This window comes from Musa acuminata, chromosome BXJ2-4 (assembly GCF_036884655.1).
Source record: "Musa acuminata AAA Group cultivar baxijiao chromosome BXJ2-4, Cavendish_Baxijiao_AAA, whole genome shotgun sequence".
NCBI lineage: Eukaryota > Viridiplantae > Streptophyta > Magnoliopsida > Zingiberales > Musaceae > Musa > Musa acuminata.
Window position 1 is genome coordinate 2,555,368 of NC_088341.1, and position 21,229 is coordinate 2,576,596.

Genomic DNA, 21,229 nt, shown 5'->3' on the forward strand with positions numbered 1-21,229 from the left:
TTTATTATTATGATTATAATAATATTCAAAAGAGTAATGTCTATACCTTTTACAAACATAACATTGTATTTTAGATTTTTTAGAATTTCTACCATGTCTACGACCATATCCTCGACCATAATCTCAATCTCTTTAATTAGAATTTTCTCTATCACTTTTATTGGTTTGAGATTATTGATTGATCTGATTTATTTTACATTTTCCTCTTTGTCCATGACATCTTCTTCTTTTAGATTTTGATTCACTTTTATTTTTGGAGGGCAAGCTTCTTTTGTGATGCTTACTTTATAGATTTTTCATATCATCTTCTTGTAAGCCTTTATTTATGAATTTGAAGAGAACCTATTAGTTATTCTAAATCTTTAGATTATTTAATCATTACAAAAATAAAATCAAACTTTGGATCACCTTTTTTTTTTTTTTTTTGCTCCTTCAGTTGAAGTTGGTTCAATAAATCTATCTTCTATAGACTTCCATATATCTTGAGAGACCTTCATTTCGATGTACTATATATCATAATTTTTTTTTTATTAATCTAGTGATTTGGAGTTGGATGATGTTTGAGGAAAAGACCATAGTTTAACTTGACTTTGATACTAAATATTGAATTAGATAGAGAGAAAAGATAGAGTTACAATACAATGGAAGAGTAGAACAAGAAAAAATATTCTATGTTTTACTAAAAAATTCTCTATGTTAGATGAAGTTTATATAGTTCTCAAAACACTATATTCATTACATTTAATATGAACCATTCTTTATCAAAAGAATCTTTAATATTTCAAATATTTTTATAATATTTTGATAAATTTTGTCCCAACAAAATCTACGTATAACCAGCGGTGCATCACTATTTTTGGTTGACCAATTCTCAAGCATGGGAAGGACGGGTGGTGAAGGCCTCGAACGAAGAGAACGCCAGGCTACGTTCCCATCGTCCCCCCTTTGCGGCCGTGCGCATTCCCCGCGGATCTTCCCTTCCGTTGCGCTCTCTCGTTCCTACAGGTTGGCGCAGTCATGTTTTGCCTTCCTATTCCCTTTCTCTTATTTATATATACACCCCGTCCCCCTTCTCCAACCTTTGCTCCTCCCAGCCTCCGCCTGCTGCTCTTCTCTTCGTATTTCTTCTTCATACATTCTTCTCGTCCAAAGCTTTACTTGTTCATCGGCCATTCTCCCCTTGATGGGGGAGGGAAAAGACAGCAGCGGTGGCAGTGGGCATGGAGCCATGCACGCCAACGTGCCGATGCCGCACTCGGACCCGCTCATTCACCATTCGTCAGCTGACGATGACTACTACGCGCGGCACAGCAGCTCCTCGGCCACCGCCAGCTCCGGGTACTACTCGGACCACCCCACGGCCGCGAGTGGTGACAGCTCACCCTTCGTCATGTCCCCCTGGCATCAGAGCGCCCCTTATCCGCCCTGCGACCCCGCCTCCGCTGACGCCGCCGCGCTTCCCTGCACGGGGCTCATAGGCTCCCTGGTGCGGGAGGAGGGCCATATCTACTCGCTCGCCGCCATCGGCGACCTCCTCTACACGGGCTCCGATAGCAAGAACATCCGCGTGTGGAAGAACCAGAAGGACTTCGCCGGGTTCAAGTCTAGCAGCGGGCTTGTCAAGGCCATCGTCATCGCGGCCGACCGCATATTCACCGGACACCAGGATGGCAGGATCCGGTCGTGGAGGGTGTCCCCGAAGGACGCCACCGTGCACAAGAGGATCGGAACTCTTCCCAGGCTCAAGGACGTCCTCCGGAGCTCTCTCAACCCGTCCAACTACGTCGAGATCCGCCGCAACCGCAGTGCGCTCTGGATTCGCCACTCCGACGCCATCTCGTGCCTCAGCCTAAACGAGGAACAGGGGTTGCTTTACTCCGGATCCTGGGACAAGACCTTCAAGGCGTGGCGGATCTCCGACTCCAAATGCCTGGAGTCCGTCGTTGCCCACGACGACGCCGTTAACTCCGTAGTGGCCGCCTTCGACGGGCTCGTCTTCACCGGGTCCGCCGACGGCACCGTCAAGATGTGGCGAAGGGAGAAGCAGGGGAAGGGCATCAAGCACACGCTAGTGCAGACTCTCCTCAAGCAGGAGTTCGCCGTTAATTCGCTGGTAGTCAGTCCCACGGCGCCCATCGTCTACTGCGGCTCTTCAGATGGACTCGTCAATTTCTGGGAGGGGGAGCACCACCCGACCCACGGCGGGGTACTCCGAGGCCACAAGATGGCAGTGCTGTGCCTTTCCGCGGCCGGGAGCCTCCTGCTGAGCGGCTCCGCGGACAAGACCATCTGCGTGTGGAGGCGCGAGGGCGCGGCACACACCTGCCTGTCTGTGCTCAGCGGACACTCCAGCCCCGTCAAGTGCCTCGCGATGGAGACGGAAGCCGGCAGCGAGGAGAACGGTGGCAGCTACGCCGCCGCGAGGTGGATCGTGTACAGCGGCAGCCTCGACAAGTCGGTGAAAGTGTGGCGGGTGTCGGAGCAGGCGCCGCTGGAATTGGAGCAGTCGGGGGCATACGGGGGGAGCAACAGCGGCGGAAGCAGCGGTGGCACCGGACAAGCCTATGGTGGGTCGGTGGGCCAAGAATTCGAGATGCCGGTCGAGCAACTACGAGCCGCCGCATGAGATCTACATGCGATGGCGCTTATGACTGCTGCAAAGCGGGAGCCCTCTTCCTGTGATTCGAGGCTGATCGTTGTGTGTGTTCCGGACTTGGGAATTCGTGCTGCCTTGTTGTTTTCATGTATACGACTGAGTTGAGGGCGATCGGGATGTTTGGTGTACGCGGAACAATACGAGTTGGATGATTAATTAACGAGCGAACTCTTTGAGGGACACTGTCACAGAATTTATGGTGTTCTCAATTATTTATCATGCCATTTATATTCAAAAAAAAGAAAAAGAAAAAGGAAAGCGTTCACTATGTGTTTGTTGCAAAGAAGGGACAAAGATTGTTTTGCTGCAAAAGATTTCGTCAGGAAATAATGGTTTAGAAAACACCTATGCATTTGCACGTAAACCTAAAATCTTTCTAACTTGCTCGCTCGCCACCCACCGCAGCATAAGAGGGGAGGATGTGCGATTCGTGGAATCGACGAAGTACCAAGTGGCAGACTTCAAGGTGGGGTTTTACAACGGCGATCATGACGACGGCAAGCCCTTTGATGGGGTGCTGGGGCTCCTGGCCCACGCGTTCTCGTCGGAGAGCGGCAGTCTACACCTGGACGCGGCGGAGCCGTGGGTGGTGGACTTCGGGTAGGAGGAGTTATAGCTAGCGGTGGACCTATCAGTGGATGATCAAGTGCGGCGGGCGAGCAGAGGAGGTGAGGTTCGTGGAGTTGGCGGAGTACGAAGTGGCGGACATCACGGTGGGGTTTTACAGCAGCAACCACGGCGATTACAAGACCTTCGACTGGGTGCTGGGGAGTCTGGCCCACTCGTTCACGCCGGAGAGCGACAGTCTGCGCCTGGACGCGACGGAGCGGCGGACTTGGGGAAGGAGGAGTTACAGGTGGCAGTGGACCTATGAGCGATAGGACAAATTATTTTGACCTAGTAATTATTTCGACGTAGTTCATTTCTTCATATGAAAACCTTCACTCGTGTCCATATTCCTCAATGCAGATAACAATCTACTTCTGCTTTCCTGTACATTATGGAGGAATATAGGAGTGACGACTGTTCCATGAATTCCACATGAGAGAGAGAGAGAGAGAGAGAGAGAGAGAGAGAGAGAGAGAGAGAGAGAGATATTCTAGGGTTGTCATTCCAGATGTATGATTGAGTAGTGCCTGTGGACAAAGAACAAGAAGAAGAAATGAACGTCTGTAGGATTTAGGAGGAGATGGAGATTTTGCCAGGTTCGTCGGCGGCTTTGAGCGTTCTGGTGATGATCTGACGGGCTTTGACGCTCTTGATCTCCATCCTAACGCTCGTGCTCTTCTCTAGCCTCGCGTACTCCTTTGGCTTCTTCTTCTTCTTCGCCGATTTGATCATCTTCGATTTCAACTTATCTAACAGCACCACCAGTTGATCACCCATGTCACCCTCTCTCTCTCTCTCTTTCTCTCTTATATATTTACTATTACATATGCTAGGATTATAAGAAACAAGGCAATGATTTGTTTCCTTTTCTCTGGCTTCGTGTGCTGGCTATGACGAGGATGGGTTCCAAAAAACGCCATAGATCATGTCCATAATGGTGGATGGATTTGTTAGCGTTTTAATTACCGTTGTCATGCTAAACGCACACGGTTATTAGATCTATTCTTGTCTCTCAAGTAGAACGGATTAATTGATCGGGGATTGAGGAGAATATTGTGTACATTTAAGATTAATTCAACTACAATCAAGGTTTCTATCTTATCCTTGATTTATAACATCTTCAAGGCAATCCAATTTTATATCATATCCTCGTTTGCAATATCCTTGAGAGAGTCTCACCATGGAATTAAAAATTTTCTTTTATTGAAGCTTTCCAAGAAAAAAGAGACCAAGAATACTTCTAAGTTTGATACATATTTGTAATGATACCAACCAAATTCATCATATATATATATATATATATATATATATATATATATATATATTTCATAAATGATATTGATACGTATCATTTGTGACCATATTGTGCAATAATGCATTAATCAATGACTTAATAGAGACCATATTTTTTTCAATAACACGAGTAAACATCTACTCAAAATTCAATTTTGGTAACCTTTGTATGTCACAGCTTGCTTAGCTGCAGCTTTTTATGGCAGACTACCCACATTAATCATGATCTGATGAGGCATTTTGTGCATGGTGCAAAAGGGTCGACTTGATTGCACCTATTCATGATGAATAAATCATCAGACGAAGTCACCACCTAAAAGTTCTGCAACAACGTATAAGAGAACTTAATATTATAGTCGTGTCTCATAGCATATGAAAGATATGGACAGAAATTTCTTACCACTGCACAGGAAATTGAAGTTTTTGTGCATCAGACCACAGCATAAGAGTAGATAGGAGTGCAACAGTAGCTGTCTCAACTCGTAGCCGGCATGGACCAAGGCCAACAGCAGTAGCACCTGCTTCTATCAATAGTTTCACCTCTTCATTCGTGAAGTCTGGAAAAAGCAATTACCAAAATTGTCTAGATAAGTCTTAGTTAACATTATTTAATAGAACGTTCTACTGTATTGCGTGAAGCTATGAAATGCCAACTAGAAATAAGCCTATCAACCTTAGTCAATCATTTCTTCCTTCACAATTAGACAACTTTTGTATTTTATCTTAACTATTAAGGTCCTAGGATTGGCAACAAAGGCATATGGCAGAAGAAAGATAGTGTTTGACTGTTCAAACCTACCCTAAACAAACGAAGGCAATTTAGATTGAGGTGGACAAAAGATTCAAATATACTAATAAAGAAGAAGAGATATGGATAAATGCTGAGATGAAAATAAGAAGCAATTGCAATAGGTGTTTAATAGGACACACAACAACAATGAACATTACATCTAAAATACAGGCTAATGTCTTAAAGACAACTTGTTTCAATTGCCAAAAGGAGGAAAGAGTTTTATAAACCAAATGTCATTAAGTTGGCTCATAGAAAAATTGTGAATAAATAGACTCATCTATTTAGTATAGCTAGACTCATTTTAAAATCGAAAAGAATTGGAAATGCAGCACAAAATTTTAAATCTCTGTTATCCCTGTAAAACCAAACTGCAAATTGTTTAATGGAATATGTCCACTGGCTTTCATCCTCAAACTATGTATTTGCTTCATGCTGACTATCCCCATCAATAATTATTATATTCTTTTGCATTATATGGTTGTGAGAGATGTGGGGCAAGGGTAATTCATGGCTGGCATATTGGAGGTTTTGTATCAAGGAAGTGAAAGAACTACTAACCCCCTTCTGGACCAACAATCAGAAGTCCACTGTCTTCTACAGTTGACTCGGATAGGACATTCACTAGAGGAGTTGCTTCTGCTACAGCTACAAAGGCGAACTTTGAATTTGAAACCTATACAGCATATCAAGAAGAGGCATAACTGGACAGAAACTGAAGCAATGTTCAACTATTTACTGAAGAAAACAGCATTGAGCAACCTAGTACTGCAAAAAAGAGAGAGTTGAAGCAGCATATCATAAGCATATATGTTTAACCTCTGGCTTTACTGTGAGATCTTGATACTCCTTGAAAAATTACACATTGAGATTGCATAAGACATCATAAGGTCATCAAATCTGATTTTAAAATCAAAATTTATAGACTAGCTATCACCATTACTATCCTTTTCTGAGAACTGTCATGAGTGATCAAACTTCAACATCTTTAATACTGAATAAATAATCAACATTGGGAACCTAAAATTATAACTGTCGCTCCAACTAGGAACACTTACTCATTTAATCTTAGATTAAGTTTCTTCATTTCTAATTGTGACTCCAATGCCATTGAAGACTCCATTGATTTACATAGTCCACAGACATGTTATAACTTCTCATTAGACAACATGAAATTGAACCACATTTTCTATAAATTATTCTCACCCTTTATTTTTTGGAAATATGTTGTAGGTTTAAGTCCAATTTGCACTATGCTAGAAAAGATCCCAACCATAAAATAGTCCAAGACAAGGATAATTAGACCAGTCTACCTTAGTAGCAAGTACGTAAAGGAAAAGCACACATAAATGTCCTCATTTGAGCCAAGAGACTATTTATTGTATCTTATCTCATGCAGGCCATTGTCATCCGAGTTAGGTAGAAGGAGAATTGTAACATGGGAAAGAATCCATCTCTGGACTTCAAAAGGAAAGGAACTTACCATCGGTAAAAGTTTCCGAAATTTCATAGGAGGATTTAAAGTCATTTGATGTAGTCTCTGACCTATTGAAAAAGAAAAAACAAAGACAGCATATCCTGCTGAGTAAAGGGATTAGAATTAAAATATCTGCTTCACAATTCTAAGATATTCTAATCATTTCATTGACATGTAAAAGGAACAGAAAAGATATAGCAACATGCAAACCCAAGAAATCATTACATTGCTTAACAGCAGCTAATACAACACGTTCCAACCTTTCTACCCGATTTTCTGTAATCGTATGAGATCGCTCTGTCAAAAGGGGGGTTACACTGCTCGCTCCCAGTTCCTTAACATAAGGTAACAGAGAACATAAGCCAATGTACCTGTAATACTCAACAAGAACTTGGAATTCCCACAAGCAGAAGAGAACATACAGTGCATTTCTCAACCAGCCAATCTGCCCGACCACCTTTCAAGGTTCCTGAAATAATTGCAGCTTAGCATATTTAAATGGACACACATAAGAATGATAACTCAAATTGATCAATAAGACCTACCAAAAGCTGCATATATATGCCACTGAACACCCTGAGGATCAACGACTTGGGGTTCCTGTAGAGCAATTATATCTAATCCAGTCCGACTTACACTTTGTATGCAGCCTTCGACTAGACCACCTTTACCATCAAAGAGTTCCACCCTTGCGTATTATAAAAGAAGAGGAAAAAAGGGATATTAAATGCGACATAAGAACCAAAAGTTACTCTTTTACTCCAACAAGAACATTTAGAATCAGACTAACAGAAAGCTATCATGTAATCAAGATCTTAATTTATGACAGACAGTGTAGAGCAACCACAAAATGAGTATCTATTTAGAAGAATAGAAGTATCAGTTCCAACTCTATGAGCTACACTACAAAATAACTAGCATGCTGTTTAACCAAACAGCGTACCATCTTGATCTTTTCCGGCATACTTAAAAACACTTTGCGCACATACAAACTGATACTATTCCGGCATACCTATCATTTGGTCCCAGGCGTAGCACCTTCGTCATGTGCCAGAACTCGTCACCTTGGATCCGTACAGCATTTCCCTGCCACGAACCCAAAAAAGAGAAGCCCATCAATAATGTCACAAGAGCATCAACTGCTCGCTGAAATGTCTATAAGAAATGCCGTCAGCCACAGCGACCAGATCAGAGACTAGGCACCTTGGAGGTAGGAAGGGACGGGGAATGGAAGCGGGGAAGGCCGCCACGACATAGGTTTCCAGATGCATTGGAAGACAGGGCGCGGAGGACCGGCGAGGCGGTCCTCCGTGAGCGCCGGATGAGGCCACACAACGAAAATCGAGCGGCCACGGTGGGCATCCTCCTCGATGACCAGTTTCAAGGCGGGTCACTTTGTTGTGATGCGCGGTCGCTCGAACGAGCATGCGTAAGCCTTTTGTAGGGAGTCCGATTCGTCCGGTCGCGTTATTGGACACTAACGGGTCCGGTCAAAGTAAATTTTAGGCGAACTATGCGAGTGAATGTACAGTTAATGGAATCCTCCGATTGGCAAATAATAAATAAATAAAATATATTTTAAATATATATTACTTTAGTATTTATTATCTAAAAAATTCGTTAAATTTTATATGATAAATTTATCATACTAATATTTATTCAAAAATAATTCTATATTTTTAATTTAAATTAATAAATAAATGTGTCTAATCTTATAAAAAAATTTATATTATCCAGACATATAATTAATATAATATATATAATAATATTTTTTTTAAAAAAATAAAATTTCATCACATAAATGATTTCTCACTAAATCATATAATTATAGTTTTTATTATATAATGATAATCATATAATTAAAAAATATCATAAAATACTTTTAATTTTTTTTAAAAAATCAGTAACATCCAGCAACTGCTCAAATATTAATAGTATCCTATGATAATATCAGCATTTGAGTATTTATAATTCAATATCTAAAAAAAATATGATTTAAAAAATATATCAAATATCAATTCACATTTAAAATATATATTAGGCCCTTAATGCATATTTGAAATGTGCTCTCAAGATTAGACACCAACTAAAACAGGACCCAAAAAAAAAACACAAACTGTTGAAGAATTTTGGAGCCATCCGAATCACCGACACTTAAAGGGAGGTGAATAGAGCGTCTCATAGGGCTACTGCTTTTGCAAGATCCACCGCTTCTACTTTTTGAAGGCAAAGAAACTTGCCAAATCAACTTTATAACATTCTCTCCTCTACCAAAGAGGGACGTATCTTTTTGTTCGGGACTGATTTAAGCTTCTAAATTTTACTTTTCAGAAAAGAAGAATTTGCTTATAAAACCAGCACGCTCCAGAATTTTGGTAGTGTTGATCATTACTGGCTTGAAATTGCACCTCACTTTGGACTCCCATTTTGCCTCTCCGTCTTTATAGCTTCGTAGGACGTCATCAGTTCTTTAAACTTCGCCTCAGCAGCTTCTGCAGAAAAAGAATGAAGCCTTTTATTTCGTCAAAGAGACAAAAAGAAGTTTTTAGACAAGTAGTATTTCCATAAGCAAGTAATAACCTCTAATATCTTGGTTTTGATCAGGGTGGTACTTTATTGCTTTTGCTCTGAAAGCGCTCTGCAACAAACAGAGAAGAAACATAATATGGTGCTTGGATAGTATGGCATAATCATTATCATGTGACCATACAATCTGAATTAGACGCACCGATAATACAAGACATACAGCTTTTTTAACTAGACAACAACTGCAAAACTACCTAGTACCGACAGGACTGTGCCAGGCAAAGGATCATTAGTATACAGTTTTAGACTAGCTATGCAGTATCTGATGCCTTTAAACTAGCTATTTAATGGTTGTCATTATCACAGGTGTTATTGGTCAAAAAGTAGGGTGGTGAAATTAGAATGGTAATTTTTCACAAATTTTGGGACAAAGTTAAACAAATGTTGCATCGTGAAAGTGCGAAACAGAACAGCTTAAGTTCATATTGTCTTCAGTTGATCTCCACGCATGAATACAGTATCCACATCTACACACTATTGGTTATTCATGTTAGGATCGAGAGCACTAAGAGGGGGGGGGTGAATTAGTGCAGCGGAAATCTTACAGCGATTAAAAACGAAAGCTGCGTTCGTTCGATAAAAACTATTATGATGCAAAAGCTAATTCTCAGTTTGTATCTAAGTGCAGTTTGCGTCTAAGCGCAGATTGCGTCTAAGCGCAGTTTGCGTCTAAACACAGTTTGCGTCTAAGCGCAGTTTGCGTCTAAGCGCAGTTTGCGTCTAAACACAGTTTGCATCTAAGCGCAGTTTGCGTCTAAGCGCAGTTTGCGTCTAAACACAGATTTACATCTAAACGCAGTTTTACGTCTAAACGCAGATTTACGTCTAAACGCAGTTTTACGTCTAAACGCAGATTTACGTCTAAACTCAGTTTACGTCTAAAACGTCTAAACACAGTTTGAGCAATTTTACGTCTAAACGCAATTTTACGTCTAAACGCAGATTTACGTCTAAACGCAGTTTGCGTCTAAATGGGATCAAGACGTAAACGAAAACTGCACAGAACCTTGTTCGTGAAAACGCAGAAGACAGTTTGCAGTTGTAAATGAAATCAAGACGTAAACGTAAACTGCACAGAACCTTGTTCGTAAAAGCGCAGAAGACAGTTTGCAGTTGTAAATGAAATCAAGACGTAAACGTAAACTGCACAGAACCTTGTTCATAAAAGCGCAGAAGACAGTTTGCAGTTGTAAATGAAATCAAGACGTAAACGTAAACTGCACAGAATTCGTTCGTAAAAGCGCAGAGAGCAGAGGCTAAGTAGGAGGTTTGCAGTAATGATAAAGTGCTCAAAATAAACGCAAACCAGAGATTTAGAGTGGTTCGGTCAGTCTTGACCTACTCCACTTTTGGCTTCCTCCACCGATGAGGTCACCGACGTCAACTAGAAGCCTTCCTTCAATAGGCGAAGGCCAACTACCCTCTTACAGATTCACTCCTTTTGATGGGCTTAGGAGACAACCCTTACAAATGTTTTCTCTCCTCTCTTTACAACTCAAACTTGAAGAACAGAAGGAGGAAAACTAGTAGTTTTGAGCTCTAAGAACCACTGAAAAGATCAAGATTTCGGCTTAAGTTCTTGCTTTTTCAGTGCTGAATGGGTGGGGTATTTATAGGCCCCAACCCAATTCAAATTTGGAGCTCAAAACGATCAAATCCCGGAATTCCGGGATCAGGCGGTTGCACCTCCTGACTGGAGAGGTTGCACCGCCTGGCAGAGCTCGAAGACTGAGCCTCTGGGCGGTGCTACCTCTGTCAGGGGCGGTTGCACCTCTCTGCCAGAGCTCGAAGACTGAGCTCAGGCGGTTGCACCTCCTGACTGGGGCGGTTGCACCGCCTGGCAGAGCTCGAAACTTGAGCTCAGGCGGTGCCACCTCTTGTCAGGAGAGGTTGCACCGCCCAGTCTCGCTCGGAGACTGAGCCCAGGCGGTTGCACCTCCTGGCCTGGGCAGTTGCACCTCTTTCACTATTTCAGCTCACTTGGTTTGGCTCCAAACTTGGTCCAAACCAGTCCGAACTTGGGCCTAATTGGCCCCTACTTGGGTTATAGGATTAACACCTAATCCTAACCCTAATTAATGTGCTAACTATGATTTTAAAGACATTTTCTAAGCTATTACAAAGTCCGCAAGTCAAGACTTCTTCTAGCGAGCTTTCGGCAAACTTCCGGCGGTCTTCCGATGAACTCTCGAAAACCATTCTGCGGACTCCTGGCAAGCTCCTAGACTTCACGATGTGATCTTAGCGAGTTCCAACGAGCTTCTTCGGCAAGCTCCGATCTTTCTTGGCGAGCTGCGCGAACTCCCAACGAACCTTCAGACTTCCGTCGAACTCTCGAACTCGCAACAAATCCTTCGCGCTTGACTCCGACACTTTGTTTCGCTTTATGTCTTCATCGTTATCATAGTTAATCCTGCACAATTAAAGCAAAACTTCGATCGAGACAATTAATCCTAAGCAATTAACCAAGTTGTCCGGCATGTCATTGGTCCCTCGACGCTTCGTCCGATTCTTCGGCGCATCGTCCTTTCCTGCAGCCTATTGCCCAATCGGCCTGTTGACTCTGCAACTCCGATATCCTTGGCACAATACCCGCTCTTCTTGGCCCGATGCCCGAGTCCACGGCCCGAAGCCTTCTGTCGATACGTCGACCGATCCACCGGCCCGACGTCCAATCTTCTGACATGTTCCTCCGGCACAACATGATGTTCCTGCTTTAATTGTCTCATCCTGATCAAAGCATCCTGCGTCACTCAAAATGCAGATTAAATCATAAACATATATCAAGTAGTTTCATCATCAAAATACGAGATTCAACAATTCAACTAAAGACATGAATAATTCGATAACATCCAAGGTGATTTCTGTTGGTTGTCATGTGTTCACATGGGACAAGGTCTCTGAATGAGATCCAATTATGTATAGTAGTTATATGCCAGTTTACTTGTGATGATAACTAGTGCAGTTTGGTTGAAAGTCTGTAAGCATATCATGTCATTAGAAAGAGAAAACACCACTGTAGATCCCTAGTCAAAATGATGGTGCTTATTTCCAAGTTCTAAACCATAATACTGTTGATATCATGCAAATTACTATGTGACTGAAAAGATAGACCAGGAGCCACAAAAAATAAAATCAGATAAGGAAGTACCTTAATCTCAGCATCCGAATATGGTTCTGGTCTAGACCTAAAAAAGGAAGCATGAAATGAAAACTTCGGCAAATGAAAATCTAATATTGGTTTCTCATCAAGAATCTAATATCTTTACATTATATTCTACTACTTTCTTTCTTGAAAGAACCAACAATCACTAAATAGTGTCCTCAGGTGTCTATGTTGCATATCACTATTGCAAAACATGCAAGAAAATCTCGACGACGCCACAAATAAAATATACCTACCAGCCATAGAACCTAGAAAAGAATGATGACAAAACTAAAGGAAACCAATGAACAAGTACAACCAATTCTGACATGTTCTGAAGGTTCATTTAGTTCTTGTGAGTCCAATTTATATCTGTTCAGCTGTATTTGCATGGGTCATAACTTGTCTTTGCTTCTAATCCAGAGAAATAAGGATACTGCAATTTTATTCCCCCTTACAATGGTTTAGATAGAATAATGGATTTATCAGAGACATTTCTTAGCTGGTCATCCCTTCTTACAAAATGTTCAAACCATGAAAAATGTAACAAGTCAGATCCTTCACATACTTCGGAAAGTTTACCCAAAATGAAGAAAAAATTCACCATAATTAATAAGTCTAAATTCAACTTCACATGCAAGAAGTCTGTTTGATATAAACTAGGAAAAACAATGTTCACAGAAAGAAAGATAAATAAAGTAAGGATAAATGTGCAAGAGTTAAAATACTAAAAATTAATACCAGTCAAGGCCCAAGACTGAGTAATGGTGTGACATTGAATTGTTTCCACTGTGGCTAGAACTGATTTTGTAATGAGTCCTTTGATATCCATAAGATGTATCTGTATCGGTCTTATGATTCCAATAATCATGTCGAGTATATTCATGTGCACCATCACCACTGTGCCTCCAATTCTCATAGCTCCTCTTATATTTATCTCTCTCTCTATAAAATATATTTTGCATGCGCCTAATACGCTCCTACACAGAATTAAAATATATGAATCATTACTTATCTACATACTATGAAAATGATGATGCATGAATAATAACATCTTACTATGCTCATGTTACAGTTAGTATACCTGACAAGTTAGCTGATAGTACGAAGGACCACCAATATCATTCAGAGTTACTAAATGATGCAATGTTAAACTAAAAAAGAGTTATTCTTATCATCCTTAATTCGATACATGTGCAGATGGACCTTGTGTCAAAGGTAACAGCAAGTGAAGGCAAGGTCTAGAGATGACCTCAAAAAGAAAAGCTACATCCTTCAGTGTGTTCATTATGAAAGCTTTGACTTCATCGTAACAAACTCAAGACATCAGCACGAATCAAGATTTTTCCTCCCTCCCTTGTGTAGTGTGGACCTATGTAGTTTTCTTTACTCAAGCAACCAACTTATCATAAACAAGTAGCAAGTAGGAGGCAGATTTTTCTTTCTGAAACTTTAAAAAACCAGTAACAGGACATTCAGCAAATATAGAGTGAGGTTGACATAAATTCCATTTTCAGATTTCGGACTCACATCTGATCCTTCTTATATCATATCAAGAACAGGCTTGTCCTTTTCTGAAAAAAAGAATAGGCTTATCCCTCACACTTTCCTATGGATCTCTAAAATTATGTAGGATAAAGTGATACAGCGAATACCTTATCAAATTTGGCACAGGTAGCAACTAGAAGACTAGCATTTTGCGTATGTAGTAAATTGAACTAGATATAATGGAGTCATAGACTACGAAATTCTCTCTTTATGAACAAGTTACTTTGTGAGAACCCAAGAAGACAATAAAGGCTCAAGCAAGGGTGATAATCATCAGTTATCAGCACCGCCATACACGGTGCAAGATCCCTATATATTTTATAGGATTAAGGTCCATTTTAGCCCCTGTAGTTTTGGCCATGGACCACTTAAGCCCTTATAATTTACTCGTCTAAAATAACCCCTATATTTTAAAAAACATAACATATAAGCCTCTCCCATAAAGTCTGAGTTAACAGACGTTAGAGTCTGCTTACGTGACATACTGATTCACAATTAACCATTAATATAATATTACGTGTAATTTAAGTTTAGAAAAGAATTAAGGTCCATTTTAGCCCCTGTGGTTCTAGCCATAGACCACTTAAACCCTTATGGTTTATTCGTGTCTAAAATAACCCTTATATTTTCAAAAACATAGCATATAAGCCCCTCCCGTCAAGTCTGAGTTAACAGATGTTATAGTCTGCTTACATGACATGCTGACTCACAATAAACCATTAATATAATGACATATGTAATTTAAGTTTTTTAAAAAAAATTGAGACCTCCATCAATGGTGGGAAGAGGCATCATCGTGGAAGCGACCACCAGTAGCAGCATTGAGCCGCTGCTGCCTAGGAGGGCATCGCACGCACAAAGCCTCTCCCTCGTTAACGACAAGCTTAGGATCTTCCGATCCTACCTCAAGTGAATGTGCATCGACCAGTCCGACGCTAGACAAGTAGTGGTCTCCTGGTCCCTCTTCCTCCTCCTAGGCATTGTCGTCTCCACCGCCTCCCACTTCGTCCTCTCCTGCGCCCCCACCCGTCACGCCTACGACATGATGATCCAGCTCTCCGTCACCTCCGCCTTCGACCTCTCCTTCATTTGCGGCTACTGCCTCCGCCGCTTCCTCTTCCTCGATAAGATAGACCTTAACTCTTTTTTAAACTTAAACTACACGTGTCATTATATTAATAGTTTATTGTGAGTCAGCATACCACGTAAACAGACTCTAACATCTATTAACTCAGACTTGACAGGGGAGCGCTTATATGCTATGTTTTTTTAAAATGTAAGAGTTATTTTAGACACGAGTAAACCATGAGGGCTTAAGTGGTCCATGGCCAAAACCACAAGAGCTAAAATGGACCTTAACCCTTTTTTAAACTTAAATTACACATGAAATTATATTAATGGTTCATTACGAGTCAACATGCCACGTAAGCAGACTCTAACGTCTATTAACTCAGATTTGACAAGAGGGGCTTATATGCTATGTTTTTGAAAATATAAAGGTTATTTTAGACACGAGTAAATTATAAGAGCTTAAGTGGTCCATAGCTAAAACCACAGGGGTTAAGATGGACCTTAACCCTATATTATATCCACCTATCTTTGTGTTTGCATTACATAAAAAAAAAAATTAATATTCATTTATCATTTTTATTTGTGTTTGCACTTGCTTCAGATACATTAAAAGTATACAGGTTAGAACCTTGTATTGAACTTAGCCGGGCAAGTAAGGTATAAAAACATTCATCTTATTTAATCTCAAAGTATATAATAAAAAAATCAACCATTTGAGCTCTCAAAAGGAAGTGTTTTGGAAATAAATTTTATAAAAGCAATTTTTGATGGTCCAGAATAAAATGAATCAATATTTCAGCTTTAGTTTTTAATTATCTTCTAGAGACAGACAAGAACGTGTCCAAGCTGAGCACACCAAGAGAAATTTGAAAATAACATGGTGGTAAGCACAAGTCAATTGTCTGTTAGAAAGAAGTAAACAGTTACGGTTACAGTGACTTAGGTTATTATTTGTGAAGAATTTTAATTACAATAACTAAACTCAATAGGAGGCTTTGATCAACATTAGCAAATCATGTAGTAAACTTACCACTCTCTCCTTTTCCTTCTCATATTCCTTCTCCATTCTACGATTGTATCTTCTCCAAGCTGAATCCCTAAAACCTCCAAAATTTGAATTATTAGTTGTCTTCCACCATGACGAACTTGATTGTGATCTGTTGACCTGATGAAGTGAAAATAACCACAAAAACTAGTAAGAAAAACAATAAAGAAATCCACACTGTTAGTAAAGATTGTTTGAATTTGACAGTGGACAGAATGCATGATTATGAGCAGATATTTAAATTCCATAAAATCACATGTTGGAATACATTTAGATAAATCTAAAAGCTAATGAATCATCTTCATATAGACTCAACTCCAAGCTTATAGAAGCAAGCAACCTAAGTAGTCTTCGCCATCCAGCACATACAACAATGGCTTAAGCCACAGGGCACAGGCATAATCTGAGATTCACCCTACAAAAAGGTTGAGAAATTTGATCGGCATGAGCAACAGTTTGGTGCCTATGCTGCAATAATCGATTCTTCTGGACAAATAGGAAACAATACCAAAGCTGACATCTGCTTTTGCATCAGCTCATTGGTCAAAAAGCTGAGAACACTATAAGGTATCAGCCTCTAGAAAGAACAGTCAACACTGCTAGTTGATGATTATAAGTAATTTCATGAAAGAACATTCTAGAATTTAGCGAGAACCTAACAAAATTATAAAGCAGCTGTTTCTGGTATAACCAAGTCTTGAAGCTTACTAGACATGAATCTTGGTTCATACAAGGATCTCTATGGATCAATTAAATAAAAAGGTGTGCATCTTCTAGCAACCAAAAATTTCTCATTTGTCATGATGCACTTCATATGCTGTAATTTAGTGTATACCCCTCCCTCCCCTTGGGTACCTCCTTGGTTAGGTTCTGTTTGTAGTATAATGACTTTGGGTAATGCAGCCACAGCAATTATGATGAAAACATAAAACAAACTGGAGGTATACAACATGAGTTGTGAAGTCTTGGCCAGAATGGATTGACTGTCTGAGCACTCCAACCTCAATAAGCTGGAGCCTGGGTCAGTTTCACTGGGTTTGGCAAAACTGACAAATACACACAAGATTTTTGGTCAGCTTTATCTATAGGTAAGGGATTAATTTACAACAGAATACAAATGCACCATAAGGAATACCAAAATAAAAAAAGTTACTACACAGTACGAAACCTTTTAACGATCTTATCTAATGCTTTGGTTTTGAACTACATTATAAAGTTTTGCACATAAACAAGTAAGTTGATGCTATAAAGTTGGTGTTTTTTAATTATTAATTTTAATATGAAACCGATATAAAAGTATGAACAACCAATATATTAGATAAATAGACAATCTCTCGAAGAAGCAAGATTTTGTTCACCAACGCTCCGTATATCTTGCATTGGCATGAGTCTCATGCACTGGGTTTGGGCCAGCTTTTATATAATCTTGATAGCTTTCATATGAAGAAGCTATGGACCTAGATACCTCTAAAATATTCTTTTATTAATTCTCTGAGTTTTCAGCCTAAAGACAATGAACTCATTTGGTAATATTCTTCCAAGTGAATTCTTTACTTTTCTTCAAATTTTATAACTATTTTCTTCAAGAATTACCAAGATTCTGCCACAACCGAAGAAACAATGACTAGGTCAAAAGTTTTAAAAAAATAATCTGAAAGCTGTATATCCCTATTGGATTCAATGGAATCAACCTAATCAACTTAATTCTTTTTCCAATAGAATCAACCTTATATATGGAATAGACTACTAAGTCAATCCATGATGATATGAGCTGATATCCTGATCTCATATATGGTAAAAGATCCATTGAAGAAGGTATGTAATACATCTGACATTCCAATTTTGGCTTAGCTTTTGTTCATTCTTTTGGCATTCATCTCAGAGACAAAAAAATTATAATCAAATGAGCTATCAGTTTGTTATTATATAATCCTTCTACACTGCAGAAAGCACACTTCCTCTTGATATTCAGCTGTTAGAACAATTGTTGCTCCACTTAAAATGTTATAAATACATATTGATATTGCAAGGTTTAAATGCATCATATAAATTGTTGCATTTAAATTTTTTTGTTCAACTAGATAGCAACCAATTATTACCAACTAATGTGATGAGATATTAAACACGAAAGTATTATTAGTGTTGTTATTCATTCTAAGTAGTTGTTCAAAGTAACAAGACGCAACAAGGTAAATTTATGTAAAAAATGCTTCACATAATAAATGAATATAAAAAATGCTTCCATCAAATTTGATTATGCATTAAAGCCAATATATTTTTGGTTTGGCATCCACAAGGCTGTAATTCTTCTAAATCAACTAAAAAAATGAAATGTTAGCATGTTGGCTGCACTAGGTTCTTTGAGGAAATCTTCTAGATCTTCTAGAACATCATTTAATAAAAACATAAAATTGCTTGTGAAAAATGTATCTATCAGAAAAGGCATGCCTAGAACACTAAAAGATGGTAAAAATGAGTTACAATTGAAAATAATGAGCAGCCGCATCCTGCGATAAACTAAGGGCAGGAACTAAGTTTACCTGAGTGTAGAACAAATTAATAGTCCTCCACAGCCGATAAACCTGCCAATTCATTGAGAAGGTGGATACCGTGTCAAGAAGCACAAAAAGAAAGCTCGATCAAAGAACTTTCATTGATAATTCTAATAACGAGAAATCTCCAGAACCCCCCAACACGCCAAAAAAACAGAATAAACCGCGAATCAAGAGTGAAAAAGAGAGAGGAGGAGGAGGAGGGGGGGAAACATGAGTTTTACCGAGAACGTGGTACCAAATAATCCGAAGAGAAGCATCCCCCATTCGGTGCCTCCGCCTGCCTTCCCCTGCCGCAGATCCCGGTCGCCCTTCCCGTCGCCGTGGCTCATTTCTTCCCTCTGATTATTCCCCGAAGCCGCAACGCAAAGTGGAAAACCCCAGTTTGAGGATTGATAGCTTTCGAAACGAAGGGATTGGATGAAGAGAACGATTCGATTGGCGACGACCTTTGTAAAACGAGAGCCTGTGCTAAATGGGCTTTTGTGTGTAATATGATAATAAGCAAATTATAATATTAAAAAAATATTATAAATAGTAAAAAAATATAAGACAATAATTTCATAATCTGTTATAATGTGAAATATGTTTATAATATTTTTGTATAGTATTATATTGTTTCTAATCATTCTAAAAAAAGTATATTATAATATTTGTATAGTGTGTTATAGTTTTTTCTGATATTATTGAAAATACTATAACATGGTATAAAAAACATTATATTTTTATGTATCAATAATATTATAAATAGAGTATTTTTTTGTACTACTAAAATTACTATAATGCATTAACATTTTATATGTTTCAAGTAAAATATTTATTTATGATAAGTTTTGATTAGTAGGTCAATCATTATGCTTATTGAGTTGTGATTTGTTCATATAATTATTTTTTAATTTTTTAAAATTATACACACAATAGTAGTTAGATTTAATGTGGTATTATTATATTTTTTTGAACTTGCTTGTTACATAAAATTCGTATACATGTATAAAATAATTTTTAAAAATTTTAGAATTCAATTAAATAAAAAAAATTATATAATTTTTTATTTTTATTTAAAATTTATTTTATATCTTATAATTAATTGATCAAGTGAACTAATGTTAGATTATATGATTCTATATAATTAGATTTTGATTACGGTTATCAATCAATAAAATGTTGATGGAAGAAAGTATTCAACTACGACGCAGCTTTTATAAAGAAAGTATTCAACTACGACGCAGCTTTTTCTTTCTCATGACCACGTGTTTGATCACATTCGGCAGCCACCTATATTGGATAATACGTGATTTAATTTTCCACCGGATAAGTTCATGCATATGATGGGTCTTTTCTTGCAGGAGATGCATAGGTCACTCTCCTTTAAGATCGATAGGGTCAGATCGATTTCCCAAGTGCTATAAGAATCATGATATAGATTAAATTGGATAGTCTTGATAAATCAGTTTGACGATCGACCTTCCAAGTAACTCCTGACCTAAGCAAATCCTCAAAAGATAAATAGAGAAGCTCCTCCCACTTGTAAGCTTGCTTTCTTATATGTACCAAACTTTGCGACAACAATAGATGTTAATGTATTTTATTTAATATTAGTGTAAATATCTTGAAATATTATGAGTAGTATTGGAAATAAAGGCTGCTAATTAGAGTTTTCAATTAGTGGAATTTTGAAGAAAAAAAGAGAGAGACTATTGTAATTAAAGACTGAATAAGAAAATTGAATGAAACCATCATCTTCTTCCTCTCTTCTAATGTACCCCAAGAAATCCCATCTTTTCGATAGTAATGAGAAGCAAAAGACAGTAAGAGGAAAATTAAAGCGTGTAGATTAGTAAGGCATTCATGTACATATGCGAAGAACTGTTACAGGTATCGTAAACGAATGGAAAGTAGCCAGATAGCCTTTGCCAGCTTAAAATTAGGAGGAGAACAACTCTTGCAGTCCATTCAAGAAAAGATGCAAGACTTAGCTTGTGGAATAGACAAGATGTCATATCAGATATGAAATGAATGCAGCTTTCACATCATCATGTCTTCAACTTTATTCCCCACGCAATAGCTTCCTATTCCTCCGTATTCTTCATTTCTAGGGGTTAGGCTTCTTTGCCTGAGCTTCGACTTGCCATGCCAACTGTCGTCCCCTCTTCTTCGATCAATCAGCCATATTCCTACGCTCTCTATTGCAGTTGAAGCTCACGATAACTTTGCACTTGTTACTGAAAAGAATAATTTTCGTATATACCTCTTTAAATGTAAACCTACTATATATATATATACATGATTATAAAATTAGAAACTTGCTTGCATGACATTAATATCGTTTAAAAACACCAAATGAAACTATCCTTGATTGTGATGATGATGAAGAATATTTAAGATAATATTTATATTTCATATATCTATAAATTTTAAACCGTTTACTTATAACAATAGTTAGTGATGGCTAATATG

The 21,229-nt window shown here is 38.8% G+C and overlaps 3 protein-coding genes across 5 annotated transcripts; 1 reads left to right on the forward strand and 2 right to left on the reverse strand.

Moving 5' to 3' along the window:
- Positions 1–1,096: 1,096 nt before the first annotated feature.
- LOC135608897 (protein JINGUBANG-like) lies at positions 1,097–2,831 on the forward strand. Its single transcript, XM_065101953.1, has one exon. It carries the CDS (start codon positions 1,184–1,186, stop codon positions 2,624–2,626), a length of 1,443 nt encoding a protein of 480 aa, XP_064958025.1. The 5' UTR covers positions 1,097–1,183; the 3' UTR covers positions 2,627–2,831.
- Positions 2,832–4,624: 1,793 nt separating this feature from the next.
- On the reverse strand, positions 4,625–8,220 carry LOC103980200 (uncharacterized). 2 transcript variants are annotated; one of them, XM_009396515.3, is made up of 9 exons: positions 8,029–8,220; positions 7,838–7,911; positions 7,371–7,513; positions 7,248–7,294; positions 7,051–7,159; positions 6,832–6,893; positions 5,910–6,024; positions 4,959–5,115; positions 4,625–4,880 (listed from the first exon to the last, which is right to left on the reverse strand). In XM_009396515.3, coding segments are annotated over exons 1-9 (867 nt in total). In that variant the 5' UTR covers positions 8,188–8,220; the 3' UTR covers positions 4,625–4,879. The 2 variants fall into 2 exon arrangements, with proteins under 2 accessions (XP_009394790.2, XP_018680477.2); XM_018824932.2 differs by lacking the exon at positions 5,910–6,024 and having other exon boundaries at positions 7,086–7,159.
- Positions 8,221–8,819: 599 nt separating this feature from the next.
- LOC135609468 (uncharacterized) lies at positions 8,820–19,237 on the reverse strand. 2 transcript variants are annotated; one of them, XM_065102774.1, is made up of 7 exons: positions 18,997–19,237; positions 18,761–18,802; positions 16,206–16,340; positions 13,298–13,536; positions 12,563–12,599; positions 9,406–9,463; positions 8,820–9,317 (listed from the first exon to the last, which is right to left on the reverse strand). In XM_065102774.1, the coding sequence occupies exons 1-7, from the start codon at positions 19,102–19,104 to the stop codon at positions 9,235–9,237; spliced, it is 702 nt and encodes a 233-aa protein (XP_064958846.1). In that variant the 5' UTR covers positions 19,105–19,237; the 3' UTR covers positions 8,820–9,234. The 2 variants fall into 2 exon arrangements, 1 of the variants encoding a protein (XP_064958846.1); XR_010485795.1 differs by having other exon boundaries at positions 9,227–9,317; positions 9,406–12,155.
- Positions 19,238–21,229: the final 1,992 nt, after the last annotated feature.